Source organism: Vidua chalybeata, chromosome 4 (genome assembly GCF_026979565.1).
Source record: "Vidua chalybeata isolate OUT-0048 chromosome 4, bVidCha1 merged haplotype, whole genome shotgun sequence".
NCBI lineage: Eukaryota > Metazoa > Chordata > Aves > Passeriformes > Viduidae > Vidua > Vidua chalybeata.
In genome coordinates this window covers 57,096,053-57,115,254 of record NC_071533.1, presented here as the reverse complement: position 1 = coordinate 57,115,254, position 19,202 = coordinate 57,096,053, and the positions used below count along the sequence as shown (strand labels likewise).

The following is a 19,202-nucleotide window of genomic DNA, read 5'->3' as shown; positions in this document are numbered from 1 at the left end:
TTGTCAAATAAATTCTTTTCTTCTACTTGAAGGCCTAGTCAGATGTTCACTAAACCACAGAAAAGTCAAGTCCACAGCAAGTCCCTAACAATGAATAGGTCACAACATCGTTTTATCACTATGCAGTATCACACATCCAACCAGCATCTGGGAGAAAGTCTAGGAGTCAACTAACAAATAAACAGGTCTTGCACACTTCCTGGATTATAGGAATCAAAGAACATTTGGGCTTTCCACTAAGAAAAACTTTTAGAAAAAAAACAGTTATCAGAAAACCCCCCCCAAAAACCCCACCAACCAAAAAAAAAAACCAAAAAACAAGAAACAAACAAACAAACAAAAAATCAGAACATTCCTAGCCTGATGGGTTTTTGAGGAACTGAAGCTTAGGATTCTGTGTTACACCATGTGTCTACTGTAAGCTAATGAAGTTACAAGCCTTCAGAGCATTCCATGAAACTGCTGCCTGACACTAAGTTTTAAAAGGAAGAGGAATTTCAGAAGAGATTCAGTTTCAAGGGAATTTTCAGGTTTCTTTTCAATTATAATTTCAGTGTCACTCAAACAACCTGTCTATTTCCCACAAATAGCTTTGAAATTATGAACTGGAAAAAAGTCATTCATCTCTCCCAGCAGATTCATCTTCCTCCTACTCAGAAATTATTTGTTATTGAGAAACTATTTATTGGTTTCTATTATTTAGAAAGTTTGGAATTGACTGAAATCCTGCAACTAGACTGCACTGAAATCAATTGACACTTTTCCTACCTGCTGAAGCTCCAGAAGGAATGGCTCCTTGTATCAGGCTACCAAACCAACACAGTGAGTGAACTATCAACTCTATAAATCTCAGTATCAAATTCTTGAAAATCTTTATTTTCAAACATATCATTAACACAAATGCTGAAACCGGATCATTAAAAAACATTCTAGCAATCCTAGAAGTATCACCATGTTAGCATGAAATGAGTGGAATATACCATTTTAATAGTAGTTAATTTCTTAAATTTGTCTTAAGTTCACTTGTCTGCATTTTACAATACCTAAGCCATGTATTTTCACCTTTAATTTACAGCTTATTTTTACAAATACCTAGTTAAAAAAAAATAAACCAGCAACACCCCCCCCCGGCCCCTATAACAGCCATCATTTTTAAATCCAGGCAGAATTTGGCTTTGCAAATTAGACAAAATTTAGAGTCAGCAACATGTTAAGGAGAAACTGACTTATATCTATTTAAAAACTTCACTTCAAATAAAAAATTTTAACTATGCTTACTTTCTCTAAAATATATGTTCTGGTGCTCAAGGCTAAAACTGCAAGTGCCTCAGATGCTCCTGTAAGATTGAAAGAACTCAGCTAAACTGTGATTTCAAACCAGTTCTTAAACATGCTCAGTGAATAGAAGATGACATTGCTCAAGGGCCATAGGCAGTGTATCCCAGCTCACAGGTCATGGACAACCAACCTGGAATCTGCATCCATCAAATCAACATCTGTTGCAGTATTGCAGAATATACTGAAATTAACAGACAAAAGTTTTCAACTGTTTAACTTTTGATTAAGAAGGCTGAATCATTTAATTTCCTCCTGGAGATCAGAAAAGCAGAAATTCAGAAATAAAGACCTTAAACACAAATTTTAGCTTCACATCGGATATTTTCATCACATAAAAAGTGTCACGTGTAAGAAGAGAACAGGAAAAAGTCTCTGGGATTTGCTTTTACTATTTGACACAATTCAAAAGCTTAAGCAGTTGTGATTGGGGTTTGGTTTTTTGGTTTTTATTTTTTGGTCTGTCATTTTTTTTTCTTTAAGCAATTAGCATACATCTGTAGAGACTTTTTATAAGCTTCCATCCAATCATTAAATGGCACAAGATAAAGAAGAAAATGGTAAGTTTCAAAGTGTGGGACTTGAACTCATCTGCAGTGGAACAGAATTCATATAGCACTGAAATTCAACCATACACTACATATGAGAATTTATTGGGAGATTTTTGTAACTGGGAGTTTTGTATTAAATTTCTGATTAGACTCCATAAAATTCACATTACAAACAACTGTCCAGCCTGAGTTGGGGAGCAGGGAGAACACCACAAAGGAAAACCAGATACATTTTTACCTAGTGGCAAGATTCTGAATAGTTGAATCACGTTGGGAACAGACAAGAGCTCTTACACAAGGCAGATGGGTTTAAACAGTAGCTATCCTGTCTTAGAAACACTCTACTCCTTCTGTATTCCAGCACTGTCTTTGCCTTAGCAAAAGCAAATATTCATTATTTCCACAGACAGTAATTCTCACTATTAAATTTGTTAGTCTGCTTTAAAAACAAAGAGATACTTCTTCACTTTATACTATGCAAAAAAAAGGGAAAAAAGTGGATGTCCCTATTTTATTCCTTTAAAAACCAACTCATCACAAATTCTGCACGAAGATCAAGCAGCTGAAAAAAAAAAAAAAAGGATTCAAATCAGTTGGTTTGGGGTTCACTTCTTTTTCTCCATAAGAACCATAAATTATAAGATAAATACAAAAGGCAGAATCTTTAGCAGAGCTCATTATTCCACTCACAGTTTAGTGAGTTTCTTTGACCCAAGATAGCCATAACCCATTGCTTCCCACAAGTCTCAAACAAGACAGAACAAGAAACTTCAGTACTTTGAGCTGATCTGTAAGTAGAGCACTTTTCCCTCTTAATGAAACAATTTGAAAAGACAACTGCAACCACTTAGGGAAGCCAAGTGAACTGCAAGGTCAATGAATAGGATTTCTTAAATGAAAGATGTGATTACAGTCTGCATTTCCAGCAAGAGGGAAACTTCTGCAGGAAACAGATCAATCTCAGTACAAGCATTCTGGAAAACGTATATAGTATAAAGTTACTTTTCTGGCACCAAATTTCTTAAATCAATCTCATAGGTCAAGATCACTCATATCTCTCACACAAAGAGCAAAAAAACATGTATTACTTGTCAAAAAGGTTGAGAATGAAAGAGGAGAAAATGCCTGTTTGCCACTTGAGATGCTGAATGCATGAAGCTGTCGAGTATGCAGTTTGCAACTACCCTGAATGCCACTTAACCAGGTCAGTTGAAGGCAGGTGGAGAAGTGCAGCACCACACAGAGCAAAGGAGAGTTAATAGCTCTTCAAATACACCATCCAAATTACTACCAAGTAACTGCACTCACAAGCTGTTTTGGCTCTTTGTGGTTTCCGATGCTGGTGGCTGAGTGAGGCAGACAAGGTGAATTACTCAATTCCTCAGTCTGAACAGATGTCAGCATCTCCTCAGACAACATGAAAGAGTGGGAAATTACTTCAAGTTACATCAAGTAGCAGCTGTCAAACTACTACTGTATGTGATAACCTGGAATAAAGGCCTTATAAAGCCAGATGTGGGCCAGCAAAACCCCTTCCTGAACCACTGGACAAGTATTCTTAAAGTCACCAATTAAGAGACACATGCAACAAGTAATATCACAGACTTCAATAATGTAAATTCATCATGCAAGTCTCCTCAGGTCACACTGCACTGTGATTCTCTCACAGTTTAGTGTAACTGCAGAAAGCATTGACCACTTAAGAAATCCATGATACATTAAATTTTCAGTTCAGTCTTTGAAGGTTTGTGGGACAAGGAGTGCTTGCCAGAGGTGACAACAGTAATTTAGACATGACCGATTTACAGACAAACACCTGCTCAAAAACTCTGTTATTTTAAGATTTACTAAGCAGTTTATCTCTAATATGAATTCTCAAGTGAAACACAGATGTTTTGTGGAGAAGCTCTAGCTTTAAGAATAAGTTCTGTTCTGTGCAAGTGACATAGTGAGGTACTAAGGACCCAAGGCTCATCTACCATTGCTTCTGAGGGCTGTGCACAAAGCTGATCTAGGGTCAGTACTTCAGTGCAGTTTTTCACATCAGCACTAAGCTCAGAGCCCTCTGGACCATTGTTCCACAAATGTTCCAAGATAGGAACCGACACCACAGGTTCCAAATGGATAATTTTCTTATTAACTCCTATTTCACTAGGGTAGAACCCATTTGTTCAGGAGTCAGTAGACTTCAAAAGGGACGCAGATGGAAAATAAAGGTACTTTCCAATATACCCTAACCAGTCTGATGGTCTTGTTGAAGAAATTCTTTCTGAGAAGGTATAATATCTGGCATTTCAAAAGGAAGGCCAATATGAATTTAAGGGAAGGTTTGTTGTTGCTATTTAAAAACCAGTAAGGGAATAATGCAAACTGCAGTAAGAAAAACGAGAAAGGCCAAACATCAAGAGCCACCTCACATTTCTGAGGTCCTTAGAGAACTGTGAGTGCTTGGTGACATAGAACAGGAGTGCATGTTTTGGGACACCACTATAGGAGACTGGTATTAAGCGCCTATGGCATATACATCAGTTAGAATTAGGAGAGATGTGTTGTCATAGTTTAACCAATTTAAACATCAATTGGCATCTCAAGACAAAACTTCATCAACCCTGTAGGGTATTGTGCATGCAAAATAGGCACAGAATTGACAAAAAATGGGGAAGACAAGAACAAGTAATGCTGAAGGAGACGGTCTAGCCTCGAGAAGACAATTTCCTTTAGAGTAAATTTTACCTTGTTAAATACATTTAATCAACAATTAAAAGAAGCATTCAAGTACATTGGAAGTTCTGACTCATTGCATCAGCAAAGAGTATGATGCAAGCCTCAAAGATAAACAAATGACATTTCGTTTCACATCTAATTAAATGACGTGCAGGAACATACCTGCAATGAAGCAAAGAACCCAGTAAGAGCTGCACAGCTGAAATCACTTTGACCAAAGGATCTCACTTCCTGACAGATCACAGGACAACTATAACTGAACAAGACTTAGGCACCAAAAGAAAGAGGTGTGGCAGGACTTCAATCAGGACAGCTTTGAAACTCTCTAAATATCACAGGAAGATCTCTGACCTCAAAAGCCACAACAGAGTAGAAGACACAACAGGTGGCAAAATTCCCAATAGAGATCATAGAACAGGCTTGGAAGGGACCTTAAAGCTCCTCTAGTTCCAGCCCCCTGCTGTGGGTAGGGACCTTTCAAATGGTAGGGACCTTTAAACAGACACCTTTCAAAATGGCAGAAGTGGGTTTATAAACCTTATTTCCCCAACAGCCATTGTACTGTATCACTTTCAAATTTGTTTTTAGTCAAATACTACTCATTGAAAGTTGAAGGATGCAAAGGAGGACAGGGATGGTCCAGGAAGAATAAGAGAATTGAAGGAGCATGTACCAGAATCACAGGTAACTCCACAATCATTTATTTAGCTGATAGCACAGTAAACTTTTGAAACAGTTTGTCACAGCTAGCACTCAAGCCCATACACAGAACAGTCTAAGGTAGCAGTAAAACTCAGATTCTCTTTTTCTTCCCCCTCATCAGTGGCTAACACCAGAATGACCTACATCTGAACTAAGGTCACAAAACAGTAGCCATTTGATAATCCTCCCCCATTTTCAGATTAGGGGGCTTAATAGCTACACATAAGTGAAGTCAGATCTTTGCATTTAGCTGGGCCTTGCTGTGGCACACTGTTCTGTGACCAAACTGCCAGCTGTAATCACAAGCAGGGCTCCTTTAAAGCAATCTTCTATAATCTACATTATACATGGTGGCAATACTAATTCCTTGTTAATCAAAAGAAGTCCAGCAGTTTTACAGCAGTAGCATTTTAACCTGGCATTACTAAATGGTGTAGTGCTTTTCAAATTGAAAATAAAACTTTTAAATAAGATACACAAAGCTTGTTGACAATAGTTATGAAAAGGAGGAGCATATTCAACCCTAGATCAATTACACTGCCCTCTGACTTATTAGTGTAGTGGATCATCAGACTAGAAATGCACTAAAGCTAGTTTATAAAGCTAAATATTCCATAAAATTCCATAAAAGTGGAACTATGACAGTGAGAACTATTATGCACATGTAAGACTAACTAACTAGCCTTTAATTAAGATGATTTGAAGAAGCTGGGAACTGTGGAAGGAGGAAGATAAATACTTAAAATCCAAAATTTTAGCATTTTAAAAATAAACTAGCAACATTTTACAATAAAACACACTGAAAACCAGTAATTTTTCCCACTGAACAGCACTTTTAACATGAGTAATCAATGGTGCCACAAAAGCTAGGATGTCTCATAATTGTATATCAGGATTCTACCAAGTTGAAGAGAAACTGAAAGCAAGGAACAGAGAAATTTGTGAAAGAGGTCACAAATTCAGTGAGCTTTCATTTACCAACAAACTTTAACAAAATTTAAAACAGGAAAAAAAATTACATCTAGTGACATTTACCCAACTCACACTCCTGCAATGTGCTGCTATGGAGATACAAGCCTAGATGGATGTTGAGAACCAAACACAAGAGCAGTAACTGAGATGCTAGAAGAATTTTGCCAAGAATAGGATGTTTATCTAAGAAGGGGTTAATCCAGCTTCTCAAGATACTATACAGGAACCTGGACTGTGCCAGAAGTGGAAACAAAAAAACCTCCTGACAGGTGGCTCTTTGATCTGCAGTGACATGCTGCTGACCACGCCCCATAAAAAGGAATTCAGCCTCCACAGTTCAATGCATTTTTGCAGATTCAGAGTTCTCTGCTCTTTGCAATACATCATCTGTGCCCTTACACGCTCAAACAGATGAGCCACTACCACCATCTTCCCTACTCTTCCCTTACTTCTTCCTGGCTTCTTTATGCCTTTAGTAAATGAAAGGATAAACTGGTAAATTAGCAGTGGAAAAAGAACAGATATCTCACATAACTTTATACCCCCAAACAAGGTTCAATTTTGTTTGGTTTTGTGCTCTGTGTTTTTTTCCCCTAATGTATGGTAGCCAAATTTAGAATGCCATCTTACTTTTCACAAGTTTGATACTTTACGTGTGAACCACAGCAATTCAGTTCTGTTGCAACCTCTATTAATGTTCCAACTTATCTTATCAAAGTTCCCACCAAGCACATTGAAAAGAGCAAAGTTCAAGAATAACATAAAAGACAGTAGTTCTAACTGGGACAAATAATTTTAAGTTAGTAAAGTCTATAAAGCTCTGCCTGACCTCTGCATAAACACACTGAACTCTAAAGGTTAGAACAACAACTTACTTTGAAGCCTTGATACTTGAGTCATAGTCAAGAAAAAGGGATCCATTGTAACCATCTACTCATCCATATAATGTAGCTGAAAAATAAAGGCAAGGGTGGAAAAGGGAAAGAAGTACTAATTTTTCCCAATTTAGCTATAGGCAGTACAAGCCCAAGCTATTTGAGAGTAGGTGGAATACAGCTCCTCAACAGCATACCCTGATCTGATAACTGATCAGCATAACACATACCTATTATTACTTCCCTCACATCACATAGCAAGGCAGTTCAGGAGACTCAGCTAACAGAAAACCAACCCAGAGCAACAACAACAACAAAATTTACAGTAGGCCTCCCAGGCTAACTTAAAACAGAAGGGCAGTTCACTGCTACACCAGACAAGTTCTACTACAAAGGGAGAACAAGTGGAAAGATCTTATTGTTAGTGGTACTGTATTCTCTCATCAACAAGTCTTGTTGGTTAGGAACACTCTCCAGCCAACTCACACACTTCAAACATCCCAAAATGGTGATAAAATAAGCAGTTGCTAAAAATCAGAAGCCTTGTTCTCCCCAGTAAATCAACTTAACTCAGGGGAAAAAAACAGGTACACTGTAAACCTGATTGGAAAACTGATCCAAGTTAAACTAGATCTGACCTTTTCTTTCCTCTTCTTCCTCCTGCCACATTTCTCCTCCTGTTTTCTAGGTTAGTGTTAAGCTAGATTAGTTTTACAGCCTGGTTTGTTGAACTGTTTAGTAAATGAATGCTCATACCAGTCAATATAAATCATGAAGGTAGGTACAGTGAGTTCAGAAAGAAAAACAACAATACTGTGTCATGCATCAACAAAAAAAAAAAAAAATCCCCTGAAAGTTACCAACCTCAAGCATTAGGGTGCACAGTTACTAAATGCCAAATCAAGGGAAGAACTGAGAGGGAGTTGCAGTGACTTTATTTGCACTTCATGGTTTTGGTTTACACAAGTTCCAGCTTAGGAAATTCTCAGTGCCTATAAAGCAGAAAATCAGAGTTTAAATTTCTCAGCTCTCTATCAGTACATAAAAAGTAAACAGCTACCATATAAGAACGTACAATAAGTAAGTTCAAGCTATGTCTAGAAACACTGACAAAGATTACAGTAGTTCCTGGAACACTTAAAAATTGAACTGCTTCCACATACCAGTATCTAGACATAGGGAGCACCAAAAACAATCACAGGTTTTATCAACACTGCTGAAGGTATGTGTATCTGCTTGCATGCCCAGCAACACATTTCTGTTCCATGTGCAAAGAATTCAAACCAAGCACTGCATGCATGCCACACAATCCATGGATTAGTCTATGTAGCAGGAACAATTTCATCTTTCATAAAAATTATGCTCCACAGATCCTTACAATTGCAGGTTCTCAAGGGATCAGTGAACTAGTACTGCTTCTACAGCTAAATACAGAGAACTTCCTCCTTCTGCCTTTTCAACTAAATCTCTGGGTAACATTAATCTAACTTTTCTTGTACTGTTTTCACCACATAGAAATTTCTCTCAATAGTCAAACATAAGATAGTCCTTTAAAAACATATGACAGCAGTGGGCAATTACTTCTTTCTGAGAGAAAAGCTGAGAAGTTGAAATGGATTGTGAGAGGATGCAGAAAAGAAGCTGATTTAACACTACATATCTGAAACAAAGGTAGTCAAACACAAAACCCATGTGTTTTCTCTAACTTCAGTCTAAAGACAGTTAATTTAATACATACACCGCAGCAATTTCCAATGACCTATATACACAGTGACCATTTTTTCCTCTTTTGTTAACCTGTTCTGTTCAGGGGAAATTGAGATGGCACATTTAGGACTGTGTTCCATTCTTGTCAGCTAAACCGATCCAGTGGCTCTTTTCTGTTATTACCCATGCTGCTTCTGTTGCAAAGGCCCATCCCTATCCTTGTGTTAGCAGCAGGAGCCATCAGATTTTTTTTTTTTTTTTTGCAAACACCCAACTCTGCAACAGCCAGTTGACCAGATACTGAGTTAAAATAGATCAGATAGGGGTCTAATGAGTGCTGATGCAAGCATCCAAGAGGCATGAACATGTAGCCAGAATTGCAATTACCCCATTCTACTGACAGTTCCATGGGACTTGACAATGCAAAATGGAACTTTATTGCATTCTTAAACTGTGGTTCACAATAAGTGTTCAATGCTAATGCCCACTTGCACACCTGACTCTGTAATAGTAGTTTGAGCTATTCCCTTACATGATACCATCTTCCCTCATTGCATCAAAAACTGCCTGTGAACCTGTGCTGTGATTGAGATCTAGATTAATTCCTGTTCTTCTGACATTTGCAGTAACACTGAGATTACTTCCTTGATCTGCTTCATGCTGGAATCACACCAAGGGTTTCACATCACAGGTCAAAGCACAACAGATCCACAGGAACACCTTACGCCAGTATTACTGCCCATCATATTGGATGATGGCACTATGGCCATAGCAGGCTTGTTGGCTGTTTAAAGGTGCTGGAGTGCCAAGGAAGCAAAAGAGTTCAAAGCAGGTACCATACTGAAGTCACTATTGCATGCCATCTGTTAGTGGCCTGACAGGTGACAGAGCACTGAGCCACCGTAACTATCATTAGTAGATACACAAGAACATAACAGATGTGTAGTAAAATAATTGGTTCTCCCACTACTACAATGGCAACCACAGAAAATCACCTAAAACCATGGCGGCATTACAAAAAAAAGTGACACTATCCTGCTGCAAAGTACTTACAGCCACATGGAAAGTGAGAACATTGCTGCATATTGTGGGAATAAAGATATGAGGTATTTAATGCAGGAGTGCTGCAAGTGTGGGGATACCAGCACACAAAGCAGCTATAAATCTTCTGTTTGGGGGTAATTCCTCTCCTTGGAAAGTACACTTTAGAGACAGCTTGTTCAAAAATAGTAAGCTGGAGCAGAAGTTCAAATACTAGAACAAAATAAAAAATTGAAAGTCTAGATCTATCAAAACTGAATTACATGCATTAATGTATCCTAGTTTTGAAGGAAAAAAAGGCTGAAAAAATTTAACAAGAGTAAAGGAGTATTTATATGCTAGATTTCACAAGCATACAAAAATGGATGTGCACTTTGATCAAATTTCAGTTTTCATAAGAAAGCAATACCAAGGCTATTTCCTGTCAAATGTGTGTCCTTGAGCTGCAGTAGAAGAACAGTAAAACTTCTGCCCTTCCCCCAAATAGTAATGGGGTTTTTTTTAGAAAAAATAGCAATAATATTTTAATCTTTCAATGAAAATGAAAGCTTTACTTAGACACCATTATATTTTCACAACACACTGCAAGGTCCTAGCAAGATTCCAACATCCATGGTTGGAATTACCTGTCACTTTCCATTAAAAAGCCCCGTATTACTGCTCCAAGCCTCACCCACAGGCTACTGTGAAAACAAAGCAAAAAGCCCGACCCTGTGCTTGAACCTTTCTTGCATCCCAGCCATTACCTGGTCTCTCCTGTGTGCCTAATCATGGGAACTCAAAGTACTTGCCAACACTCTGCTTATGGAGTTCAAGTGAAATTGGGCAGTGGGATCAATTACTGCTTGAAAAAACCCACACAAATCCTGTTTTTTAAGGCTGATTACAAAGCTAGACTTACAGATACATACTGCCAAAGCTTCTCAATCCAATGGAACAGAATTAATCAATTCACATGACAAAGTTCTAATCAAAGAGCACCAGAAAGCACTTTTTAATCCTTCTGATATTCACCTCTATAAAATACCTTGTAATTTAAACCACCATAGAACTCAGTAACTGGCCAACTCAGGTACTTCAATCCTGAGCTTTCTGCACTTTTCTATAAATACACAATTTACAGTTAGGGTATTTTGTGTTAGTTATGCCACAAAGACTGTACCTAAGCCAAAACATACCAGTGAGCACCATTGATAAGTTTAAGCAATACTTCTTAGCACATACTATACAGCTGTAAGGACACCAACAGAATTGAGATCTCCAGGTACTTTTTAAGAACATGTAGTTTTGAACTCTGATCGAGTCATGCAAGAGTTAGGAACACCCAATAAGCACAAGTCTAAGCATCTTAGGAATGTCAGTGCTCAAAATAACACACACAAAGATTTCCAGCTGAACAGACATTTTGTGCTGAACACCTATTTCAAATTTCCATTAATATATTCCATTCATTTACCATGTGGAGTCTTTTGTACCTTCAAGTATGTTTAGATACCAAATAAACAAATTTTCAGTAATGTCAGTGAAATTTTATCATTGTTTTTCTTTTCAAATTCTTTAAGTGTTTGAACATTTTCACGTAAGACTTTAAATCATATTTTGCAGGTCACAAATTAACATATCAGGCTGGCAAACCCCAAGGTTTTACATATATGCATGGGCTTTAGAGCTACATCTACAACCAGGCTTTGATCAATGAACAATTCAGCAACTGAGCCCTTCAAGAAGAAGTCCCTAACCATAACTAGCCCTCTACTGAATATTACTTCAGTCTCACTGTAGTAAATATGAACAGTGTTCACTGTAAGCCTCAACCACTGTCTTGGAGGTCTTATCTCTGGCTCAGTTTACCACTTCCATAAAGAAAGTAGATGAGGAGTCCTTGACAGATAAATTATTTCAGTGTTCAATTAATTATACTACAGAAATGCCAATATCAAATTTAGTATCAATACAGTAAATGACATAAGACATCAAAATAAAGTTGTTCATCCAAAAAGTTCAAGAATTGGGGGTCTACTGCCTTACCATATTGTTTTTCTCACTTTATTATAAACGTATGATTCTTGAGAAGAGTGCCAAATCCATCAAACTCACCACTCCTTCTTCCACCATGTTGTCATTTCAGCCATAAACCCTGCCATTGGGTTCAGACCTTCCAGTTAACACTAACTTGTTAGACTCTTCAAATCCTTAGGAATACTTTGGCAAGTGAGAAAATAACTTCTAAAGTAAAAATTGTTTCGCTGTTGTAGGAGGTTATTTCACATTGTTTAGCTATTATTTCACAGAATTTAATGAAACGGAATTTCAAAGGAGTAAAGGAAAGAAAAAACCCACACAAAAAAGCCCCAGCCCAAACCTGTTAAGCATACTCTACCTCCATTATCCAGGCTACTTACTCACTTTCTTGCCACTTTGTTTACACTCTCTCTGATAAGGGCTGCTCAACAGGCCTGCCAGGTAATAGCTCTTAACTGAGATAGCTCTTGACTAACTATTAAACCATAACCTATGTCCTTTCTCCTTAGCAGTTCCTAATAATTACAGGACTCCTTTCTATTAACTGAATTTCTCATCATGAATATACAAAGAAATCATACCCTTAACTTTTATTCCAAATAAGACAGAGCTGAATGTGAAGAACAACCACAGTGTAATCAGTGTAAAATGTAAGTAATTATATGACAGTTCTGCACTTTGCAATTCTCAGTGAAAGGCCAACCCAAAAGGCAACACCGAAGAAGTTCCCTACACCCAGGAGATCTGCCCAGTAGAGGACTCAACCTATTGTATTTCTTTACACTCCTTCTCAGTGTGGGCTGCGCTGTGCAACTGTTTCTCAAACACATCTGACAGTATATAATTACCACCAGAAAATCCCTTCAAGTCATCCACTGTCAAGCAGACTTCTAGGATTTTAGTTTAAACTTTTAAATGAAATGCCATTAAATAACAGGCAACCACAGAAAGTGCCACTTGGTGAGAGATATCCATCCTCAGATTTAATACCTTATCACAGCATCTATGCAAATGCACTGGCTCTCCTGTATATTCTACTTAAACTGCATTCTTTCTATTAGAAGCTTTATATAGTGTAGTAGTGTTTAGAAAACACTATTTTCTAAACAGTACTATAACTTGGAGGAATAAAAAGACACAGCAAGCATACACAGGCATGTTAACATATATACAGGTGTTAGGACAGGTGTTTACAAGTGCTCTTGGGGCAACACAGCAAGATCAAGAAGCTTGCTCATAACAAGCAGTTATCAGGTTACTGAAAAATGTAAAAAATCCACAGATCCTGGATTAGTGCTAATTGCCTGTAAATACAGGTATGCCAGCTTGTTAGGTATTCTCTTCTTACTCTGCTCTTGTCTCAAGAGCCCGCAGAAACACTGAATGAAGTGCTGCTCTCCGTCCCAGCCATACTAGATGTGTTTCCCCGCTCAGCCATCGGGGAGGATCGGCACTAGCTCTAACGCTCTACTTCTCTACTTGAAGATCAAGGATTCTATTTCCCCGAGAAGGGAAACGACTGTTGAAACAATACAAATAAGCAGTTCCTGGCCTCAGCGTTCACACCCCACCTCCACAAAACAAATAAACAAAAAAAAAACCCAACGGAAGAGCCCGCCGCCCCGAGGCGGCACACGTGCCGAATGCCAGCGCTCACAGGGACGGGGACAGGGGCCGGGGCCGGGAGGGGAGGCTGCATTTGCCCGGGCGGAGCGCAGCGGGAGCAGCCCCGGTCCCGGGGCTCCCGCAGGCGGGAACGCCGCCGGGGCCCGCGCGCCCCCGCCAGCCGGACACGCGCGGGGGGTCACGTGACCCGGGAATCCTCCCGGCACGAGAGGCACCGGGGCAGCCCCGGGGCGCGAGGGGGGAGAGCTGCCGTCGCCATGACAACTTCCAGGGGGAGGGAAAACTTCAAATCCCAACCGTCAGTGCAGGAGCGGCTCCCTCTTAAAGGCGCACGCACACACAGACACACACACAGAGGCGGGCTCCCTTCCCCCCTCCGCCCCCCAGGCACTGGCGATGGAGGAGGAGAGGAGGGGGGCAGCCACCGGCGCTCACCGCGCGAACGACGAGGAGCCGAGACAAAAGGAGCCGAGCTGAGAAAGGGTCTCGGTCGGCGGAGACGGGAGGGACCCAGCGGCCCCAGGCAAAGCCGTAACACCCACCTTCTGCTGCCCGGAGGCGGCTTAGGACCTTCGCTCTCCCTTACAGACCCCGTCTCCGCTCTCACCCTCCAAGAAAGCCGCTGGAGCCGCTCCTCCATCCCCGCTCCCCCCACTCCGCCCACCCGACAGATCTGGGCTCGGAGAGCCTCGCCCGCCCCGCTGCCCGTTCCCGTGTCAGACCCCGCTGGCCGCCCTGTCCCCCGCCCCTCGGTCCCCCCCGCTGCAGCCGGGACACGCCGCCGCCGCCCCCTCTCTTACCCACACAGTGCATGAGCCGGTGCCGCCAGGAGTCGAGTTCTCGGCGGACTCCCCTTCGCTCCGCCGTGCAGCGGGGGCTCCGGCACTGGGAGGCGGCGGCAGCAGGAGCGGGAGCCGCGGCGGCCATTCCTTCTGTTCCCTTTTCCATCTGCCTCTGACCTCACGCCCGCTCATTTACATACGAGCGCGCGCTCCCCCGGCTCCTCTCCCTCCCCCCCACCCCCCTTTGCCTCGTCGAGCGCGCGCCCGCGCACCCCCTTCTCCCCCTCAGCATCCGGCGCGGGGAGCGCGCGCGCCGCCTGGCGGGGTGACTGACGCGCGTCCCCGCTCCCCACGGTTCCCCCGCCCCGCCGCCCGCCCTGCCCGGGGCCCGGTTCTCCCCCACAGACCGCGGGCCGGGCCGAGAACCGGGCCGAGAACCGAAAACCCTTCCCTGCCCACCACTGCGCCGCTGCCCATCGATTTCCCCCGGCCTACAGCGCCCGCAGGGCAGCGCGCCACCTGCTCTGGCCCGGCCAGGGCAGTCGGCAGCAAGGCCCGCCGGGAGCTGTAGTTCGTGAGGGAGGGGAGCGGCACCGCCCCCGAGGTTTCTCCCCGGGTGGGCGGCACAGCCGGCCCTGCCAGCGGCCCCAGAGCCCAGCGCCTCACAGTGATGGGCTCAGAACAGCTCAAAAACCGGCGCGGTTCTCGCCTTCATCCCACGGTGTGTCCTGGGCGCTGCTTGGAGCGGGGGTCCTGGCTCAGGTGCCCCGCCGCCTCTCCCAGCCCCTCGCCCTCACCTGCCCCGGGGCTGCCGCCAGCTCGCTCCCGCTGCGGCCCTGCCACCATCGCACGGACGCGGCTGTCACACAGCGCTGTGCCTTACAGCCAGCTCACCAGATTCACTCCGTAGGGAGATTTTCAAAGTTCTCTGAACTGCTGCCCAGTTCACCAGTCTGTTTTCAACGGCTTTGCTTCCAGTCCAGTTTTTATGGGGGTGCTAGTCGTGTAGAGCTGGACAGGGAGGTTTGCTCGGGACTGGCGTCACACAGCGTTATCTCCCACCACCCCTTTGGAAAAGACTAGCGTGAAAACTAGGAACCAAATCAGTTCCGTTCAGTAGCTGGGAGCACGCCTGAGAAGGCTTACTATCAACCTACAAACTGAAGTCAGATTAAGGTAACTGCAAGAAAGTTAACACACAAACGTCAGATTGGATTACTTGGAGCACTTGACAGCCACTTGGACCGGTGGTTGTGCTGCTCTGCAGTCACCCTCGTGTTGTGCCTGCAGCACAAGACACATATCCCTCCGCACCAGTCTAATGTGACAATCGCTACCCATGTCTTGCAAGACAGCAATTAGCAGTCTTTAATTCCCTAGACAGAGGAATCAAGATCTGCAGTTTTCTCAGATCCTGGCTCGTCTTTGAGTGCCTCCTCCTCCCCCATGCTCTCCTTCTCATACTAGCCTTTGTAAGCAGTGTCACTTCAGTAAGAAATTACATTTCCTGTGCCTATTTGGAGGTTGCAATAGAAAACAGGATTTAATAAGGTCATAGAAAAGACAAGGCTCCATTGTTTCTCCCCTTACTCCCCTATATGGGTTGAAGGTGCAAGGCTGGAAAGAACCAAATTGCTCTATCTATACCCAATTTTTTTCTTGTTCTAGAGTATGAGCAGAGTTAGCAGCAATACTGTGCCAAAACTGCAGAAGAGCTTCAAGTTTGAACAATGAAGGGGAATTATTCCCCATTCATTCATCCCTCTACAGATCTGTGTAGACTGTAAGAAGCAAGGCTATGTAGGAGTGGAGCCCTGACCACCTTTTAGTCGAGCCTATCAGGAGAATGGCAAGACTGGAAGTGCAGATGTAAAGGTAGCCTGTTGCTTCCTCTAACTTTTCATCATGGCAGCCAGCAATAAATAAGCAGCAACTTACCAGTCATCTTCTTCACCTCAGATCTATTGCAAGTACCTTGTGTCTCATACTGGCCTTCCAAACAGCAATAAAAATTTTCAGTCTTACCTCAAAGAAATGGCAAAACCCAAGATAACTCAGAGAAGACAAAACCCACACAAACTAAAATGTAACCTTATTTGGATAATACATCAGTTTCAAACTAACAGTATCCCTCCTGTAATATATATATATATAATTTTTTTTTTGCCATAAGACTAGTTAAAAACAAATCTCTCATGAATTGACTTCTATTGCAAACCTTACTTGATGGATATTGCCTTCTGAACGTCATAAAGATGTTCTTTTTTTATGGGTGAAGGACACATTCAGGGATTGCTTGTAGAGGTCCCTGAAGTTCGTTCTGCTTCTACTGGAACAAACAATACTTTGGGAACAGATGGCAGATCACATAATTTTTTGTAAAGAAGTTTCATTAAAATAAACTTTGTCACTTCTGTAAAGCAGGTAATTGAGCTTAGTGAATTCAACACAGAAAAATTTTAAATGGCTGGTGTTTAACTGAATCCCTGAGCTTATGTGATGTGAATCAGTTTCATAGGGACACAAATGTCCCACATCTGAACAGTTTTATTTTGAGGTTTCTATGATTAAATAAAGAATAGGGAAGTAACCACATGTCCCTCTCATTTTGTGAAATTAACATAATTTTTGTTGCAGTTTTGAGGTTTTTCCTGTTTGAGAGACTTCTCCAGACATGAAAGGAAAAAGTAACAAAACTGAAAACCTTGGTGGGCAGAGAGAAGGGGGAGAAAAGAGAAAGAAAGCATTTCCAAGTGAATTTTTGTAGTTGTCCAGGTTTTGAACTCTTTATTCCTTCTGAAAATACTGCCTAGAAATCAGATATGCTGTAGAGACCAGTTTTGCACCAATCCCTCCCTTGGAGATGTTTTATTTTTCCAAACAAAGCTGAACCAGGTAAGCCAAGGATCCTGCTTCATCAAACCTTCAGGCATGTTATTTTTACATTAATAGTACTGGTTTTTCTTCTTATGAAAATGTCTTTCCAGCCAAGATATTACTTCTTATGTGGATTTGTACTGGATTTTATGTAAACATTTCCAGTTTTCTGAGCAAAACTCCAAGGCTGATTGAAGGCAGAAGCTGAAGCAGTGAGGGGTAGTTTCAATTTAGTTAATTTTAGCTGCCTGTCCTAGCTAATTTTTATGGGATCAGAGTGCCAGTTACTTAGAAATGGCTCTGGAGACAAAATCCAGTACAATTTTTTTTTGAAGCTACAAAAATTATTACTGCTGTTCTTACCGTTTAATCTCATATTAATTTGAGGGTAAAGAGAAATTAAAACACTCAGAGATGCTTACAGTTTGATACCACAACCCCATCAAAATCTGATATTTTGAATTAATTTTTGGAACATATTGGGAGATCTAACTATCTTATTGAAACATTGCAAAATTGTTCATCAGCAAAACCTCTTTATAATTAGTCCCCAAAGGTGAAACTTACTCCTGTACAGACAACTTTGCATGGCTCTTTGTCATGTAAGTGCTGCTTTATGGAAACTGGGGGCAATGATGAAGTGTAATTAAAAGTCTAACTTGAACAGTCAAAACCTTGTAGCAAGCCTTCTACAGGAGCAGTGGTGAGCTCCTCTCTTACATGAATGCAATTAGTAAACCCTGAAATTGTCAGTGTCTTGGTAAAACAGAAAGGGTTAAATGATGAATTTTGTGATAGGTTTATGAATGAATATTGTAGATAATCACTTGAAAAATATACTGCAGCAGAAAATAGAAGGGTGGAAATAATGACACTAGAGGGTATTTCACCATAAACACTGACATGATCATTCTTTTTCCTTCAGCAGAGGCAGCTGGACCAGCAGCTGTAGAGCAGTACAGCAAGAATGCTGTGAGAGAGGGGCCAGCCCATTATTTATCACTTCCGTGTCTATGGTGGCAAGTAGCACAGACCAGATAAAAAGATTATCTCTAATAGTAGTTTAGACTTTGAATTTTCATCAGTGTGAAGATACACAAAAATATGTTCATAATCCAGATGTTGCTGATATTTGAGTTAGGGGCCCTGTGAGTCTTGAAAGTTCAACTCCAAACATTTCTTTGCATTGTCATCAGTTCTAAATGAAAATGAAGGAAAATGAAGGGAAAATGAAAGAACAAACTCTAATGGGAACAATTGGAAAAGTTTCCATTTCACACACAAGTGGAAAAATGAGCTTTTTAACAGAGCTGAAGAGTCAGGCAACTTCAGGTCTCCTCATTGGCTTTTGGATCACCAGGAAGAAGTATGATTTGTAAGCATTCCAGGTTTACATCTTTTATATCTCTATGCTCATATAAAATTAAAAATAGTTTACAAATGGTGATGGGTGGATAGACTATAATTTAATATCGAATATCTTACAGATGAAGAAAGAAATTATCTGTTTACACCTGAAATTTCAGGGTATGTAGAATATTGTGAGTTGGAAGGGATCCGTGTGGATCATTGAGTCCAACTCCTGGGGCTGCACAGGAAACCCCCCCAAATCACATCACATATCAGGTATATCTCAGGATATATTTTTAGTGTTCAATGACTGTGTATTTCAGTAGAATATACAATTAAAAATACTGCTGTCTCCTTATTACAGGGTGTGCTTTTGTGATTCTCATTGACATTAGCTGATTCCACTGCCTGTATTTCTGTTCTTGTTATTGACCTAATTCTAAGTACATGAAACATGATTAGTTTGGGCAGATGACCATTTTTTTACAAACATCTCTGTCATTTGGATAGGAAAGTAAAAAATGGGAATAAGATTCTTGTGGTATAGCAGTAGTGCTCTTAAATCTGTGAGCATCTAACTAGGTGTACTGGTTTAGAGCAACCAAAAAACAAAGTTTGTATCTGAGCGGATGTGCTCT

At 41.1% G+C, this 19,202-nt stretch overlaps 1 protein-coding gene across 11 annotated transcripts in view; it reads right to left on the bottom strand.

Annotated features, from left to right (window-relative positions):
- The window catches only part of LCORL (ligand dependent nuclear receptor corepressor like), an 80,593-nt gene extending 66,057 nt beyond the window's left edge, over positions 1-14,536 (bottom strand). For 8 of the 11 annotated variants that reach the window (XR_008430454.1, XR_008430453.1, XR_008430455.1 and 5 more), the window contains exon 1: positions 14,356-14,536. Coding sequence is in view for 5 of the 11 variants with exons in the window: in XM_053940251.1 (XP_053796226.1) it covers positions 14,356-14,503 (148 nt within the window). In the remaining 6 variants the exon portion in view is untranslated. Of the gene's footprint in view, positions 1-13,277; positions 13,335-13,586; positions 13,716-14,097; positions 14,136-14,355 lie in introns of those variants that run through there. The other 3 variants (XM_053940254.1, XM_053940253.1, XM_053940256.1) reach the window with 3 other exon arrangements.
- Between the last annotated feature and the right edge of the window lie 4,666 nt (positions 14,537-19,202).